This window comes from Amphibalanus amphitrite, unplaced genomic scaffold (genome assembly GCF_019059575.1).
Source record: "Amphibalanus amphitrite isolate SeventyFive unplaced genomic scaffold, NRLGWU_Aamphi_draft 000101F_arrow, whole genome shotgun sequence".
In the NCBI taxonomy this organism is placed as follows: Eukaryota; Metazoa; Arthropoda; class Thecostraca; order Balanomorpha; family Balanidae; genus Amphibalanus; species Amphibalanus amphitrite.
Window position 1 is genome coordinate 364,676 of NW_024881596.1, and position 17,749 is coordinate 382,424.

Below are 17,749 nucleotides of genomic sequence, written 5' to 3' on the forward strand. Positions count from 1 at the left end.
CTTATTTTGTTTGCATAAAATGGCGTAAGATATATTGAATCAAAGTAACCTTATTTAAAGAAGGTTATTTAACAAATTTTTATATTACATTTTCCATAAAATTATATTTTGTTCGAATTTTTGCAATCAAAAATCAATTTAAATGGCTAAACTGAATATTCCATAGTATTATACGTCATCAAATCATTGAAATAACGCATGAGATCTATGTTGATGCTTGATGCGTTGAAGAGTGTATATCAAAAGTGTATATTCAATATATAACAATTATTTGTGTGCAAGGTTCATTTCTGGGTCGTTGGTGATAGGTATAATTAAAAAAAGATATTAATTGAATTGATATCACCTTTTCAATATAGTTGGGCGGAGTAAGTGTCTTCTGTTTCTTTGAACTTGATACGCTATGTGCCTTTATTCTATCAAAGTACAATCCCGTCATTTTTTATCATTTTCATTTTTGTTTTTGTTTTGTATCCCTTGTCGGTTTCTAGAAGAAAAATGGTTCAGTTTTGTTTAATTGTGTTATTTCTGTTTCTCTTCGGGTGTGTCGTCATTTGATTTCAGACATGGCAGTACCCCAACTCTGCAATAAACTGGCCACTTGGGGGGGGGGGGAAATTAGTGGAATTGGTGAAGCTGGCGTCACCATTGGCATATCTTACCTAACCTAACCTAAACCTACAACCTACAACCTACTACCAGCCTACAGCCTCCCAACCTACAAGTTACAACTGCAGTCTACAACCCACAAGTTTGCAGCCCACCTTCGACCTTGCAGTTTCTCGCCCTCTATAAAATATATACTGATCAGTGATGGTGACGCCAGCTTTACTGATATCAAACTAGCTAACTTAAGGTGCAGTGTGGGCATTTTGACATTCGTGCAACCTAGGTTTTTTGACAAGGTTGCTAGGTTTTGTATTTTACTGGTACTCTTTTGAACTTTTGTGAACTTGCCCTCTTTCTCACAGTCACAGTCCTTGTCATTTTCAAGAGAGAAATTGTTACCTACCTATGTTTTCAGCCAGGATGGAGAGCCAGGGAACAACTGGAGGTACTGACCAGCAACAAGTTGTGATGCAGATTGCTGGACAAAATGTGAGTGTAACCATTAAATCCTGATCTGTACCTATCTCTTCCGTGCTATTTTCTGGCTGGGGTGATTGCTAGCTCTAGGTTGCTGTGACATATTTAACCCGGCCGGGCCCGGGGGGTAATCCCAACCACCGCAGCCGGGGGGGGGGCGTTTTTCGCCCCCCCTGTCTAACTCCGTAAATAAGGGAGCTACGGAAACAAAAGCGATACCAAACGAAAGGTCCTTGCGAGACGATTCTAATGCACCTAAAATTTTTGACCTCAGGTCAATTTTCAAGGTCAGAGGTCAAGGTCAAAGGCCAAAACCGGCACATGTGTAGTGATCTCAAAGTAAGCCTTCTAGAGGACGGCAGGCTGCATCAAACCGGCAAAATTGGGTGTCAAACGAAAGAAGAGAATCTGAGGATTCTGAAAATGTGCTCCAAATCAAAGGTCAAGGTCAAGGTCACGCTCAAAATTGACCTCAAACTTGGCACTTTTTCGCACATCTTGCGTGCTAACTCCCAAGATATTTTGAAATGTTTTGAGGCTTATCAGTTCCCTATTTGTGGTTCATCTTACGATACAAGGCTGCTCAAAGGTCAAGGTCACAGAAGAGTATCCCTGCTAGAGGCTATTTCACTGATTCAAGTTAGTAATAATAAATAAGACAATTTTGCCATCCGGAAGCTCTAAATGAAGGCTTAGAGGAAAATAGATGCCAGATTCGTGATCAGCGGGTACAAATCCATCATAAACAACCATTCATGTGTCAAGGTCAACCAGAGGTCATTCGAGGTCACATGAGGTCAACATGAAACTTGACCTTTTCCGATCAAAATATATATCATTCGACGCGGCTTGACAAGGCGAATGCGATGGTACCACTGCCGTAGCTCTAGGACCATTTTTGTCGAAGTTATTTGCGAAAAACTAAAACCACATTACGGGGTCGATGACCTGACCTCTGACCTCAGGTCACCAAAACTATTTTTCTATTTTTCTCTAGGTCAAACGCTACACAGCCGTTCTCGTAATTTGTCTTTATCTCTAAAACTCTATTTTTAGCAGCTATTTGAAGTTTGCGTGTGTGACGCCGAAGTTTGCCGTGCAGGGGTCTAGAAAAATGGACCTTGTGACGTCATCAAGGGGGCTAGGTCCAAATTTTTTTACTTCAGAAGATGTCAAATTGATGGGAGAAAAGGTACTGAAAGTTTCGTCTTCCCATCCCTAAGCGTTCGGGAGTTATCGCAAATATTCGCCAGGGGGGGCGAAAAACGCCCCCCCCCCCCCGGGCCCGCGAGGGTTAAGTACTTACTTTAGTGTATTTAAGTCTTTATCATATTTTGGTGTGCCCTTAACTCTTAAGCCCCAATAAACAACAAACAAGTTTATCATATTTTAGCTATTGTAAGTGAATGTATAGAGACTACATTTGTATTTGATCTTATTGCAAGCACCAGGTGTTGATGGTAATTCATAAATAATTATACAGTGCTGATGTGATATTTGTTTCCTCAGAGTCTAGAGGAGCTAAATGCTATTCACCTAAGCCTTTGCATTGCTATTAAGTGTTTTCTTCTTCTTCTTCAGGGTCAGCAGGTGATTCAGACAGTCAATGGCCAGCAGGTGATCCTGCAGGGCCTTGGTGGTGCAGGACAGACGCTGCAGCTGGCTGGCTCTGGCGGAAACCACGTTCAAATCATCCCCATCCAGAACCTGCAACAGGTCAGTGCAGCTGTCCCTTTTACACCTGTTTTGCATGACTCCTAGCTTGTGTGAAGTGGATAAACAAAGCAAGTGTTGTTTATCAGTGGTAAATGTATTTTATTTGAGTATTTGATCCCAACAGGGAGCAGAGAAGCAGGTAGCCATGTCAGAGTTTCGATAAATTGGCAGTCGTAGACGTGGTAGGTAGTGGTGGTTTTAAATAGCAATTATCAGAAAAAGTGGAATGGTTTGGAATGTTGGAAATATCATCGATGTTATGTGTACAGAGGGCTCCAATAATTATCATCCTGAATAAAATGGTAAAGATTTGAACGCTTAAGAGTGTGACGATAATTACGTCTGTTTGCCACCCGGTTGTTCACCACTCCTCCCCTGGTCAGGCGGCGGGCGGTGCACAGCAGATGGTCCTCCAGCAGTCGCCACAGATCGTGCAGACCCAGGACGGCCAGACGGTGCTGTTTCAGCCGGTACAGATGGACGGCGGTGCGCAGGTATCAGCCGCGACGCCCGCCGCCGCCGCCACACCGCAGGTCAGTGGCTACACTCGGCCGGCCGTCCCTCTGCGGTCCAACGTACCTAGCTCCCGTCCGAGTAGCGGGGACAATTTGAATTCGTGACTCGTGAGCTACCTCCCCATTGACAATTGGGGAACAGGTAACGCCTGAGGTTTTCTGCTGATCACAGAGTATTGTGTAGTCATACTCATTGCTCAGAGTCGCTGGTTACCTGAAACGTTGTGAAATTATGAAATTTCTACGTCATGTTTCGACATGTATTTTTGTGCCATTTGATGTCGTTTGCTGCGCCGCTGTTCGCCTGTGCTTGTGTCGCCGATGTTTTGAACGTGTTGTTTGTCTGTCGCCCGCCTGCGGCGCCTCATTGCGCCGTGTCTTCCGTCTGGCCGTCTGGCTGTCGGTCTATCCGTCTAACGTCTGATGTATACGGTTCGTATCAGCACGAGAGCGGCGGTTCCCGCTCCGTGCTGGATGACGTGTGGGAGAGGGCACACAGAATGCAGCACACAGCACACATTACACGTATCGGCAAGACACGCTCTTTCTGCGACATCGCGTTTTCTGCTTTCATTCACTTGCCTCTTTCTTTCTTTTACTTCATTTACTGATCATTTTCTTTCCTAGCAAGTTAAATGCAGCAATGGCCTTTCATCCTAAATCCAAAATCGTATCAGCTTATCGTCGATCGCTAAATAACTGATGAGGATTGACGAATATCGTTGGTGCTTTGATTCTGTGAAAAGTCATTAACGTCTCTAGCTTTTTATAGAGTCTCTGTCGAATTGTTGTGCTTTTTCACATCTGTTTACTCGTTCTGTTGCTTCAATCAGTTGAAAATCACACACTTCTTCATCTACATACGTTAATCTCTATTTCCCGGCGAATACATTCCAAGAATCGGGCAATATCTGGATTTGCATGTGCATATGGAAATATTCACTATTCAGGGACTGCCATCTATTTTCTCCACAGATTGAAAATCGGGTTTTGTACAATGTTCGATTCGAACTACTTGTTATAAAATGACGAGCAATATAAGTCCAAAAATGGTAGTGTAACCTTTTTACTTAACTTAAGATTATCTTCGCTTTGAAACACCCGTTTATACACGCTACAAATACGAATCAAACAACTTTTGCATCATATCACGTAGTGCCTGTGCAAGGAGCATGAATGAATAATTATTATAATTTAAGCGACCTTCTCCTTGAAAGTTCCGAAAAATAAATAAAATGCCGTTTTTCATGTGCATTCGGGCACAGCCCATCATCGGATGTATATTGCCAAATGGATTACATCACATGGATTACATCACTAATGTGATGTATTCCATTTGGCAATTTACATCCGATGATGAGCTGTGCCCGAATGCACATGTAAAACGGCATTTTAATATGATTCCCCGTGCGTTCTCGGCTTTTTTATTTATTTTTCGGAATTTTCAAGGAGAATGTCGCTTAAATTATAATAATTAACTTTTGCAACAGTTGATCTATAAATATACGTGAACATCGGACATACGCCAACATTTATTTATTTACATTTATTTATTTATTTACATTATAGTAGTTGACTTACAAAGAACACTCGATAAAGTCGATTGCAAGTTCGAGTACGAGTGTTTACCTATGATATCGAGTGCTCCCATGCGTCTGACCGAACACGATCCCGTTTTCTCCCCTCGTGCTAACACCCCTCTGCTGTGTCCCTATCAGACCCTGGGCGTCAACAACGGACAGATCATCATGCTGATGCCGGGCGGCGGCAGCGGCGGCGTCTCGCAGCTGCAGCGCATCCCGCTGCCGCAGCCGGAGCTACTGGAGGAGGAGCCGCTCTACGTGAACGCCAAACAGTACCACCGCATCCTGAAGCGGCGACAGGCGCGCGCCAGACTCGAAACGGACGGACGCGTGCCCAAAGAGCGGCGCAAGTATCTGCACGAGTCGAGACACAAACACGCGCTGAACCGAGCGCGCGGCGATGGCGGCCGATTTGGCTCGAACCCGACAGGCAAGACGAGCTCGTCAGGGGGTGGTGGGGAGGCGCGACCCATCACCACCGCTGCCAGCACCGTAGCGCAGCTGAAGTTCGAGGAGCGGTGCTGACGGCCATCGGGGGTGATCTGGCGACGTGAGGGGACGATGAAGGGGTCATTGAGGAGGGTTGCCAGTGTGGAGAATGCATTGTGAGCGATCTCTGTACAGAGCTACCCGGCGTGTCGCGGGATGACCTAAGTGCTCCTCGGTACGTGTATGTAGCCGAGAGCGTGGGAGAAGCTTCCGAAGTAGTGTGAGACAGATGCTGCCTCTTACTGTCTCCAGAAACCACTGGCTGCTCGGCGTGCCAGGGAGTGAGCGAGGATCGACTGTCCCTAGCCATTGCCTGGCCTTATCTGAGTTTTTTTTTGTGTCTCTCCCCGCCGCCCATCCCCTCCATCTAATGCCCTCTTGTCCCCTATTCGGTGACGCTGTCGTCCCGTGCGTGTGGCGAAGGCCTTTTGTTTCCGTTTTGTCTCGACCGAGCAGTGGGATGTCTCCCCAGTGTGACGGAGATCGGTGTCCGAAAAGTCGCACATAATTGTACATAGCCGTGCAGTCAAACATTGCGGACCATCGTGGTCAAATTGTGGGACCTGAAGTGGTACGAACATCCATTACATCATCATTTATGCATCAAATATAGATTGATTTCTTTGTGGTGTTTATGTCGGGGGGGGGGGGGGGCTGCGCGCAGTAAGTTGGGTTGTGGACTGGGCAGCATTATGGCGTAAAGCAAGACTAATGCTGCTGTATTATTTTTGTCAGCTATGAACGTAGAATGTGAGAATCTTTCAGCTATGAATTTCATATTCACCCAACATACTTGGCTGATTGATGCCAGTTGTAAGAAATGTACTGTGGTTATGAGTTATCACCAACGGAGAATGGGGCAAGGTAATTACCTACAACATGAGTGAGCCCAAGTGAGCCGAGGCCCTAAAACTACGGGTGAGCAGAAACTACGAGTGAAGCGAGTCTTCATTGAAGTCAGTGTTTGGAAAGAAATTTCTGGCTACCACTGCCAATATATTTTTAATTGGGGATAATGTATCTACTTTCCGGTTGCGTAAACTGCAAATTATTTTTCTTTGTGTGTTTGTGTGCGAAGGAATAGATGTCGTTAATTTTGTTTTAGTGGTTGTGTTTTTGTGCTCGATGACGCGGATGCACCAGATTTGTCTCAATGTTTGTTTTGCTTACTTTACTGTGAGCGGCGGTGTGTGCCCCTGCATTTACACATTTATCTTACTTTTCCATCGTTTTATTTGTACAAATACAATATATGCGAATAAGTACAGTTTTCAATTCTGAAATTAGTTAAGCTTCGCACTTTTTTGTCAATGGTTAATCTTCCGAAGAGGTACCTACTCCAACTCACTACTGAGACGGGTTATCCAATTTGATTCAATCAATTTGTTGTTTATAAACTATAGTTAGGTTAAGTTAGGTTAGGTATTTACATGGGTAGGAATGTACAACCCTCTGCAAACTGTTTCTCTATAGAATGATGTCTATATTTAGGGATTAACTAATTTTGAAGCGGGGACCTCCATGTGTACCGCCACAAACTGTATTGTATTGTATTGAACAATCATGAGCGATCCACATTCTAAAAGTGCGTGGCGATTACTGCTCACTGGCAGACGGGACTGTGTGGTAGGTATTCTTTTTTCGACAAAAATGAGAATAATGCGAATACTATGCTATCGGTCATTCGGAAATCGTAACAACAAGACGCGTGAGGCTCCACACCTTAGGTTGGCATCATCACCATATTCATTTTCCATCTAGTTCGGCAACAAAACCCAAAATTTTATTTTTGCCCCAAAATAAACTTTTGCATTTTGTTGCCACACAAGGCGTATACTTTGTTTAGTGATTTCGACCTAATTTCGACCTAATCGAAGAAGTGGAGCATGGCGCATCTACTTGCCATGAGTTCTGACCGACTGATAGCATAGCCTTTGAGTTATTGTTGGTTTTGTCGAATAAAGAAATTAAGAATACCTACCACGCAGTAATGATAATTTCATGTTTTCTGCTTTGTTGGAATGTCATGTATTTTTGTTTTTAATGAACATCAGGGGCAACTGTATTGGGATCAGGCGCGCACACAGGATTTTTGAATGGGGGGGGCACGACCTTCGAACTGGGCCCCCCATGCCGAAGGGCCCCCCCAAAAAAAATACGGCCCACGGGGCTATATTTCGGTTGGTTTGAAGCTATACCTAATCATCTAATTTATTACGTAAAACGTTTCATTAATAAACATTTTTGCAGGTCCCTCAGAAATCAGTCCCGGGCAGCGACTGACTGCCGGCCGGCCGACCGGCCCCGGGTGGCTGGAAGCAGGGGCCGGTCACTGTTTGGCCCGGATGTGTAGGAGCGGGAGCAGCACTCCTTTTTCACGTATATTCGCATATTTTTTAGGCACATCGACATGAAATGTCATCATATCTGATACAATGCGGGATCACAGACTAGAGATCCAGCTTATAACTTATATTTAATGCTTAACCAATGAATCAAATCAACAGGACTATGTACGATGCATGTCGGACACGTACCCAGAATTTCGCCCAAGAGGGGGTCACCTGCTGGTCACCTGACCCCGGGCCCGCGAGTCACCCGGGCGCCCGGGGTCAGCTCAGGCAAAGATGTACCCAGGACCTTTCGATGGGAGGAGGAAGGCACGGTGGGTCCAGTCTCACTGGCAGACGGGTCTCTTTAAAACGGTCTTTGCATGAGAAAATGTGGGAAATTGGCAAGCAAAAGTATCATTTATGCCCGAGGAGTGTGCCTAATGTACACTAATGCCTAATTTACATGGTATTTTACGAGCGAGCGAAGCGAGCTAGCTCCTCAGAGTCAACGGCGTGTGGCGCGTTCAGAGGTGCCAGTGAAAGGCCGTCAGATGCGCTGGTGTTGGGTCCTCACAGGCGCCGTTGCGGGGTCTTAGGGCTTAGAGACACTGGTGGGGCCATCATTGGCATGTGTGTGGCCCTGCAAAATGGCCTGCAAGTGGAAAGTGGCCCGTCATAGGCTGGCAAGGACACTCGGAGGCTGCTAAGAGGCCCTCAGAGTCACTGGTACGTGGCCCTCAGAGGCGTCGGCGTGGGGACTCTCAGAGCCGCTGATGTAGGCCCTTAAGATGCGCTGGTGGGGGTCCCTTGAAGGTGGGGCGAGGGGCCTCGCAGTTGCCGTTGTGGGTGCCTTTAGAAACACTGGTGTGGACCGTGTGTCTATCACAGACGGATGTGGAGCCATAGCAGCCAATCCCTCGTTGGCCGTTACTACTTAGGGCCCTGAGCGGCCGGCGAGGTCTCTCAGAAACCGGCATTGGGCCTTTATGAAGATAATTGTGGCTACATAGGAGCCAATAACGTCCCCCACAAGCCCTGTGGTGTCCTTCCGAGTTGAAGTGCGGCCAGCGCGAACCCTCTGCTACCAACTGGCGCCGCAGGGCCCCTCGGTTTCGAAGGAACTCTAAACCCGAGAACGGGCACGTACCCCCTCGCTCCCTTGCTATGTCACTGAATCCAAGTGATGGGACCCTTTAGGTAATCAGGGGCGTTTCAGATGACCAGGGGTTTTCAATTGATCAGGGGCCCACCAGGTGACCATGGGCCCCTCTGGTAACCAGGCGCCCCTTAAGTAACCAGGGACCCCATCAATAACCAGGGCCCCTCAGTAAACGGGGGCCACCTCAGGGAAGTGTAGGAGTCCCGCAGATAACCAGGGCCGGCAAGGTTTCTCAGGTCCGTTTTTTGACAAGGCTCTTATTGACTCAGGTGCGAGCCCTTTGCCATCAGCAGAGGGCCCTTTCAAGCCTTTTGAGGGCCGTTTAACGTCTCTTGAGTTCCCATTGAGGCCTTCTAAGGGCCCTTTGAGCAGTCGAGGGGCCTTTGAGGCCTTTTGAGGGTCTCTTGACGTCAGCTGAGGACCGTTGGACGCCAGCTGAGGATCGTTTTTGGGCCTTCTGATGGCCATTAGACGCCGATGGATAACCCTCTGACACCAACTGGGGCCCTCTGACACCAGCTAAGGGCACTTTAAGTTTGACGCTAGCTCAGGGCCCTCTGACATTAGCTGGGGGGCCCTCTGACGCTAGCTCAAGGCCCTTTGACGCTCTTTAAGGCCTTCTGGCCCCTTGAGGTCTTCTAAGGGCCCCTTGAGGCTTTTTGAGGGCCGCTTGACGCCAACTGAGGACAGTTTGAGGCCTTCTGATGGCCATTTGGCGCCAGCTGGGGGCCATCTGGCACCAGCTGGGGGCCCTCTGTCACCAGCTAAGGACCCTTTAGGGCCTTCAGAGAGCCATTTGACGCAAGGGCATGGCCCTCTGACGCCAGCTCAGGGACCTTTGACACCCTTTAAGGCCTTCTGACGTCCGTTTGACGTTAGCTGAGGGCCCTTTGAGGCTATCTGAGGGCCCTTTAAGGCCATCTGAGAGTCCTTTGAGGTCATCTGAGGGCTCCTTAAGGCCATCTGAGGGCCCTTTGACACCATCTAAGGGCCCTTTGACACCAGATGAGGGCCCTATGACGCTAACTGAGGGCCCTTCGAGGCCATCTGAGGGCCTTTTGAGACCATCTTAGGGCCCTTTAAGGCCATTTGAGGGCCCGTTGTACACGGTCTTCGGTGGTCTAAGGATTAGTTAGAGGCCCATTTGAGGCGGCCTTCGGCCGCCTCAAATGGGCCCCTTCCTTCGAGTTGGGCCCCCCAACTCGAATGGGGGGGGCACGGGCCCGTGTGCCCCCCCCCCTTGTGTGCGCCCTTGATTGGGATTGGATACAATCAGCTGGCTGGCCAGTTGGCGGTGTAAGGTAGCCATTCATTATTCGCCTCGTGACACCTCGCTAGGTGGCAGCACCGTAGAACCGTATAGATAGGATAGCGAATGTGGCGCACGAGTTACGAATACCGGTAAACATGTATTTTTGTATCAGCTTCAGTGGAAATTGGGGTTGGGGGAAGCTGATTATTATCGATTTTGATTCCTTTTATGTAACGTTTTGGGTTTTTGACCTTTGGAGTAAATTACCCTGCTATCGCTAGTGAATATCATACAGCATTTGGCTGCAGAAATCGCCATGACCTTTGACTTTTAGTCTCGGTCTGAAGCAGCTTACAAAGATGCATGGCAATTCGTTAAATGATCTTATTTCCATTATTAGAATGGATATATTTCAGGCAATAAGGTGCATATGCAATCTTTCATGTTGTAGCAATAGCATGGTATGACAATGACATGACCACACAAGTACAAAAGACAGGACTCAGACTACAACTAGTGGCATTTGACCGAAATCGGAAGTCAGAAGTGATGGCTGCCAACCCGATTCCACTGCTAACAGCAGCTGTTCCACTATGCTAGGGTTTCTGAGGCAGCTTCCAGCAGCAGGTTGCAGCCCTGGAAGGAAGGAACTGAGGAGTCTTGCTGCCAACCCTCAAAACCCACTTGCTGCTGAGATGGCTGCTCGTTTCAAGGAGGTAGCTGAAGAGATTAGACCTACAATTAAGTCTGTTGCTGGCATGTGTGGTGCAGCACAGTATGCTACATGTGTTCTGCACATGTGTCCAGCAGAACACAGAACATATTTAGCTCATTGCACCTCACCTCAGTCACCCCCCTTGCTCAGCATTGAATCGACAAATGGTCTGCTTTATTTGTTACAACCTCTGCTCAGTGCTTTAGAAGTTGGTGAAGTATTGGTGGCATTAGAGGCATTGTAATCAATGATACGTTCACAGCTGGCCTGAATTTGCACATATATCTCTTTTGTTTCCTGAACTATATCAACATCATAATTCATATGCTCAATGGTGTGAGAATACTACCTGGGAGAGGGAAACAATCTGATGTCCTCGGGTGTTCATTCATACCTTCCCTTCAACAAGCCTGGGGTAAGTTATTTTCATTGCCAGGGCCATTTATCTTTCACATATGTAACTGATAACTGAATGGAAGAATGTAAAAGTCACAAATTTTTGGTGTCAGTGGCCATAAGGCTCCACCCTCTGAAGCCTTATGAATCTGAAGTGATAACTCAGAACTTAGTTTGAATTACACAGATAACATATCCAACCCCCTATCATTGGGAGCAGAATCAGCCCCTTCTGAACCGAATACATCCCTCATTCCCTGCTCAGTGCTCAGGCTAGTAGCTACTGCCTTTTGGCCCTGGCATGCAGATATCATTAGCAAAAAGCAATGTGAAATGAACATGTCACTTCGCCTTCCGGGGCGCCGTTCGAGCAGCTGGTTTTGTAAGTCTGTTCCATTCCATCCCACTGGTCAACAGGTCATTTGAAAGGTTGAGCGAACCCGCACTGAACTCACCGTTGGCCCGCACCAATCCCTGATCATTCTGCATCGGCACCCGAGCGTCCACGCTGGTTTCTGAAGGCTACAATCTACAGGTCTTTGAGGGCTCCACGGTGGCGTTTTGGGGCCCATCGCAGATCCTTAAGTTCCGACGGTAGTCAATGAGGACCTTATGCAGGTTTCCGAGAACTCCATGCCTATTTCTGAGGGCCCCACGTCGGCCTGTGACGGGCTATAAAAGGTGAATGTCTTATGCCGGCATATGAATGCTCTTAAGATCTCAGGGCGGTTCCAAAGCATCGGGCGGTACCTACCTACGTAGAAAACCGTTACGGCGAGGGTTCAGACAATGTGCCCGGAACCTTGCTCTTTCGGCGGATTGCAATATCCTTATCGGCCGCCCTTACCGCCCTAACATTGGTTGTGATCACCAATACTGCTTACGAAGTGCCACGGCCACGGCACGCTTTGTTCAGGGCACTTTTGACTGTGAAAGGATGTATGACGGGCTATGAGAATCATTATTCGTGATCTATGAGGAATTTGTCGTCGAATTATGTGCATTGCATTCCAATTTTGAAAGAAAAAGTATTCGAAATCCGAGGTCTCGTGAGATTAGACCGGCCGGTCTGCCTGCGGAGCGGCCGCCGGATCCTACCTATAGTAGTTCAGGAAACGGCCACCAGATGTCAGCCACTTCTGAGTCACGAGGCGAATATAGATATAAGCACAGTTCTAGATGACATAAATACATACAATGGCAATAAAAGAAAAATGAATAGATACATATTTAGTTTTTATTATCTGGTATTGATAATAGCACGGCCCAATATCAGTATTGATATCAGACTTCAGAAGCTCAGAGCCTTCAGCCCTTTCAACACAGATTATTGATCAAGGACAAGATGAGTGAGTAAGTTACAAAGGTCAAATTTGTGGGAAGTTAGGAAGGAGTATGGTAGGAACAATTTTTTAGAAATGGTGCCCACTGGCTGCGCTGGTACCCTAACAATGGGATAATTCGCTATGGAACTTGCTGCTACCTAATGGCTAATAAATACCTAGTGCCTTATGTCCATGTTATCTTTTCCAGAAATACACACTGGTGATCAACTATGAAGTATCACACATCTCCACCACCATCTAGGACACAGTCACCATACCAGTTTGACTCAAGTGTGTCACCTCTGCCACCGCCAGTCTCACACAGGTAAGATCAGTCTAATGACCATATATAGCAAGGTAACTGAACTACAAACCATGTTGGCTTGCTATTTTCATTCAAGGGCCCAGTGTTGAGTGTTATCACTGTGGAATGTTGGAATGTTGAGCAATTGAAAGTGTTTGCATTACTGGCTGTGTGCTAAGGTTCCTATTCCTACAATGTTCCTGTATCTGACTAGTGACCAGTGACTATATTTTGCCTTTCAGGGCCAGCTGTCTATCTGCAGCCACAAAGAGATACAAGTACCTGAGGCGAATATTCAAGTTCAGCCAGATGGACTTTGAGTTTGCCATATGGCAGATGCTGTACCTCTTCGTAGCACCACAAAAGGTCTACAGAGACTTCCAGTACAGAAAACGTGAGTTCTAGAACCTTAATTTCCATTCCACCACATGCCTGCTTCCCTTGCTTGTTCTTTTGGAGCCTATTGCATTTGCATTCTTTGGTGAGATTATATGTTTGTTGGAATATTCCTCTTGTCAAGTTACCCAGTAAAGTACCTTTGTATCTTTATCTTACTCAGAAGTCAGAGCTACCTTTTATATCTCCTTTAACTGTGGGCCCATGTTTGGCTGACCTTGCTGTCTGTTTGTACAGAGACAAAGGCTCAGTTCGCGAGGGACGACCCAGCCTTCCTTGTGCTAGTGACTGGCTGGATATTTGGTGAGTACCAACTCTACCTGCCATATAGCTGTGGTTAAACAATGTCAAGGCATCAAGGTGTCATGGCAGTCTATGATAGATAAGGTCGCTCTGTTTTGAAATGTATGGGAGTTTGTGCTCGTCACCTTGGACATCTGAGAAGATGGGCAGTTTGATGGCGTGAGATAGATACACTTCGACGTCGCGGCGTGGTCACTCCTCAAGAGACCCACTGCCAGAAGATTTTGCTGAATAGAACTGGGGCAGACAATCACAGCTGGTATTGTGCTAGCTGTTTTTTTCTAACTAATCATCATGATTAAATCACAGTTTGATCTTACAACAGCTCACTGTAACAGCAATCATCGTTTTCTGACGGCCACCTGGCCCCTTTCCGCCTTACTCGGCAGTGTCGTCGGTGTGTTTCGCGCTGGTGATGGGGCTCGGGTTTTCGTCGTTCATCCTGTTCCTGCTGTATGTCGTCGCCGTGGACATGCTGCTCATGGGCGTGCTGGTGGCTACAGGCCTCTGGTGAGTTCGCTCGGAACGATAGCTGATGGTCGGAACGGTGGACAATTAACGGTAGGCATAGGACCACGATTCTGTGGCCTGTGCCGCTGTTTGATAAGACCGATGCTGCTAAAGACAAGGAATCGGAGATGCTTACATGATACAATGTGATCTGCAAGCCATAAACCTAAGAAATAATACGCGATAATGATATCTTGGGTGATTGATAAGCCGGGGGGGGGGGTTATTACTTCGGAAAACGGAACAATACATTGAGTGTCGTGAAGCTTCATTTTGGACGGCTTGCCTCAATAGTCAAGTTATACACTTAGTAGGCTGTTAATTTTTGCTAACGACAGCGTCGCAGCGGCCAGCGATATTGCTATGCAATGCAACTGTGCTGCACTAGCTGCACCTGTGAGTCAGGCACACCTGTATGCGATTCTCACCCTATGTGTGATTGTCGTTCCAGGTTCGTGAGTAACCGGTATCTGCGGCACCCGACGGAGCCCGGACAGGACGTCGAATGGGGATTCTCGTTCGACGTACACATGAACGCCTTCTTCCCGGCCCTCGTCATCCTGCATGTAGTGCAGATTCTGCTCTACAACGGTGAGCTAAAAGGCGAGAGGGCTTGAAAGATTATAGAAGCGTTTGACACTGACCTTTTCCGTAGGTAGTGTTGGCGCCTGGTGGTGCCCGTTTTTTATATGAAGTGGTATGCTGGGCAGTGATGACTAAGATGAGTGGTTGAGATTGAGGTGAGAGGTCAAATGGTTCACCTGATTTTCTTGGTCTTCACAGTTGTGTTGCACAGTGACAACTTTGCGTCCCACCTACTGGGTAACATGCTCTGGACGGTGGCGCTGGGGTACTACTTCTACATCACCTTCTTGGGATACAGTGGTGAGTGCACCTTACACGAGTACAGTTACCAAAGGTAGATGCTCATGTACTTAATTTAACCCGAGGCATATTTATCTTTGATTAGCTGCATAATCATCGCATAGCTATTCGCACCGGTAACGCAGGCCATTTAGCCACGCTAACGGTCGCCCCACTGGGTCATGGGTTGGCTCCTGAGGAGCTACTCAGTACTCACGTCAGAATAAAGGTGCCCATCCATCCCGAGGAGGTGGGGGAGATGGAAAGTGACTGAACGGTGTTGTTTTTTTTGGGGGGGGGGGTGAGGCCCTTTCGGTCCAATGAGACCATTTCAGAGCCGGGAGGATGATAGGATATAGGGGGAGACATTGGTCTGGACAGGCACCCTAGTGAGTCACCGGGGCTGAGCCCGTCCAGAGAACAGGCCACCCAGCCCCAAGATACTCACTGCACCCGGCTACGGGGTGCGGACCCTCGGGAGCAGCGGTGCCGCTCCAAGGGAGCAGCCCGCAGGGGATAAAGTTGCCTGTCCAGCCCGGAGGGGGTTGTGGCGTGGAGGAGAAGGATTTCAGCATCCTGAGGATAGAAGCACGGAACGGTGAACGGTGTTGTAGCCCAACCAGCCCACCAGACAGCTGCCGTCGTCTCAGTCCCTCCAACTAAATGCCGCCCCCGCTCGCCCGACAGCGCTGCCGTTCCTGAAGAACACGCGCGTCTTCCTGTACCCGCTGACGCTTCTGGCGCTGAGTTTCGTGGCCGTGACGGCTAGCGGAGTCAACCTGAGCAGGACGCTAATGGAGTTCTACCGTCAACGGATCCTGTTCTCATCTCATTTGTGAGTGGCGACGGATTGACATCTGTCGGACAGAATGTGAAACACAAGTGATGCGCCGCACCGCCAGGGACGCTGGTCAGAGCGGGCGACTACCGTGTGATGTGAGCAGGTTAATTCACCTACACAGGATCAATATGTTTGTTATGTTCGCAGTGGCGTGTGTGGACTGCGGATATTGTTATCTATGACGTGTGCGCCTTATTTGTAATGTGCGGCACCTGCAGAGCGAGTGCGCGAGGATGGACCCTGGTAGAGTGTATCACCGGGTCAATAGCCTCCTGTCGGGTGTCCTTAAATATCTAATAAATCACTCCGCTTTTTCGTGAACGTTTGACGAGTCTGAGAATCTGGTAGGTTCCAAATAATCGCTGCAAGGAAATGATTACATGAAAATAGTCAATACCAATGGCATTCAGTGAGCGGTTCCCCCTTTTTTATCCACGCGTTTGCTTTGTCCTGCTTTCACTGTTTGTCGTTTTTTATAACTTATGAAGATGTGCTGAAATTTTCTTAAATGGATTTTTGTCTTACAATCTTGCGTCTGTAGCTTTTCCTAGGTTTTCAAGAAGCATTGATTCTATCCTGTGGACGGGAAGCCGTGCAATGCTAACCTTATGGACCGTAAGGAAGTGCACAGATCGCTTTCGGTCCCCTCCCAGATTCCACCTATCCGCTCCCCAGCTGTGCCGGTGGTCGCTTTTTGTGCCTACCGTCAGTCTGACATTCGATATCGTAGATCCCAGGCAGGCCCACCACTCCCCCGGGCTCTGATAACCATCTGTGAACACCGGTCCCGCCGATTGGATGCCTTACGAAAACGGTCGTAACCATGCTAATTTAGTCATTGTTTACATGTATCAACCATGGAGAACTACATGAAATGCTGCTCAGATAGCATACATTGTATATTTATCAACAAACAATAGATTCGGACATGATTCAGTCATCAGCATTAAAGGGACCCTCCCACCTTCAAAAAAGTCAATGAATTGGCATGAAAGTGATGTCGCTCGGTTCAGAAAGAGCGAAAACCAATATCTACCAAATTTCATCGAAAAATATTCACCGGTTTTCAAGATATTAGACTTTTACTTTTGTTTACTTTTTTTGGGATCTCCGCTGTTTCTAGCGACTTTATTTTAGAAGTGCGGCGTTTGCGGCAGATGTTGCGCGCAAATAGCATATACCACCGCGTGCTACAAAACGTTTTAGTCAAACATTTAAAAATCGTTAGATATTTGCGCTGACGTCACACATTCAGAGGGGTATTCCTAAGCATTAGCCCCTCTGAATCAAAATGCTGCAATTTTGAAATTCAATATTTCCGATTTAAGGCATTTCTCGATGTTGTGAGTGCCGAAACCGGTAATTGTGAGCCAGGGACCCCATTTTGGCTATCTCAACTCAAATCTAATGTTAAGGTGGGAGGGTCCCTTTAACCACGCGCAAACGAAACGCACGAGAAGCCCAAAGACTCTTCGAATATGAAGAGTATGCACGTACTGTAATGGGGAATAGACATGCACAATAAGCATTATCACTTGTGCTCGTAAAATGAGAACACACGAATGCTGTTATGGCCCAAACCGGTCTTGCGTGCAGCCTACTCCATGGCACACGCCAGCCGGACGCGCCAACGTTGGACTTGGTGCGCGTTCGAGTTAAACCTGTGCAACCGTGTGCTAAATGCGACATTCTTTGGACGCCTGTCGTTTTGCGAATGTTTGGAAGCATGGCCATGATGCTTGCATTTTTTCTAACGACTTAGCAGTTGTGTGACTCGGATAAGAAGTAAGCGTGCATTCTTTCCGTCCTCCGTTCCACCTGTGTCTTTATGCGTGTGTCCCCAGTCCCACTCCCCTCGCTATCCGCGGATGTGTTGTGTGACCCCACAACATCTGTGGCGGCTTCTCCTAATTACCCCCCCCCCCCCGAACACCTGTCTCCTACGGGCTGAGTCAGCCTGCG

The 17,749-nt window shown here is 47.5% G+C and overlaps 2 protein-coding genes across 11 annotated transcripts; both read left to right on the plus strand.

The window, feature by feature from the left end:
- Positions 1-9: 9 nt before the first annotated feature.
- LOC122380599 (nuclear transcription factor Y subunit alpha-like) lies at positions 10-6,013 on the plus strand. Of its 4 annotated transcripts, none has more exons than XM_043363896.1 (5): positions 10-24; positions 1,025-1,098; positions 2,668-2,802; positions 3,186-3,335; positions 5,036-6,013. In XM_043363896.1, the coding sequence occupies exons 2-5, from the start codon at positions 1,030-1,032 to the stop codon at positions 5,423-5,425; spliced, it is 744 nt and encodes a 247-aa protein (XP_043219831.1). In that variant the 5' UTR covers positions 10-24; positions 1,025-1,029; the 3' UTR covers positions 5,426-6,013. The 4 variants fall into 4 exon arrangements, with proteins under 4 accessions (XP_043219831.1, XP_043219829.1, XP_043219832.1 ...); XM_043363894.1 differs by lacking the exon at positions 10-24 and adding an exon at positions 201-368; XM_043363897.1 differs by lacking the exon at positions 10-24 and adding an exon at positions 221-368 and having other exon boundaries at positions 5,060-6,013.
- A 528-nt stretch (positions 6,014-6,541) lies between these two features.
- On the plus strand, positions 6,542-16,102 carry LOC122380598 (protein unc-50 homolog). Of its 7 annotated transcripts, none has more exons than XM_043363890.1 (8): positions 6,542-6,719; positions 12,778-12,894; positions 13,116-13,267; positions 13,507-13,572; positions 13,962-14,082; positions 14,534-14,673; positions 14,866-14,967; positions 15,634-16,102. In XM_043363890.1, exons 2-8 carry the CDS (start codon positions 12,800-12,802, stop codon positions 15,783-15,785), a joined length of 828 nt encoding a protein of 275 aa, XP_043219825.1. In that variant the 5' UTR covers positions 6,542-6,719; positions 12,778-12,799; the 3' UTR covers positions 15,786-16,102. The 7 variants fall into 7 exon arrangements, with proteins under 7 accessions (XP_043219825.1, XP_043219827.1, XP_043219822.1 ...); XM_043363892.1 differs by having other exon boundaries at positions 6,546-6,575; XM_043363887.1 differs by having other exon boundaries at positions 6,583-6,626.
- The last annotated feature ends 1,647 nt before the right edge of the window (positions 16,103-17,749 follow it).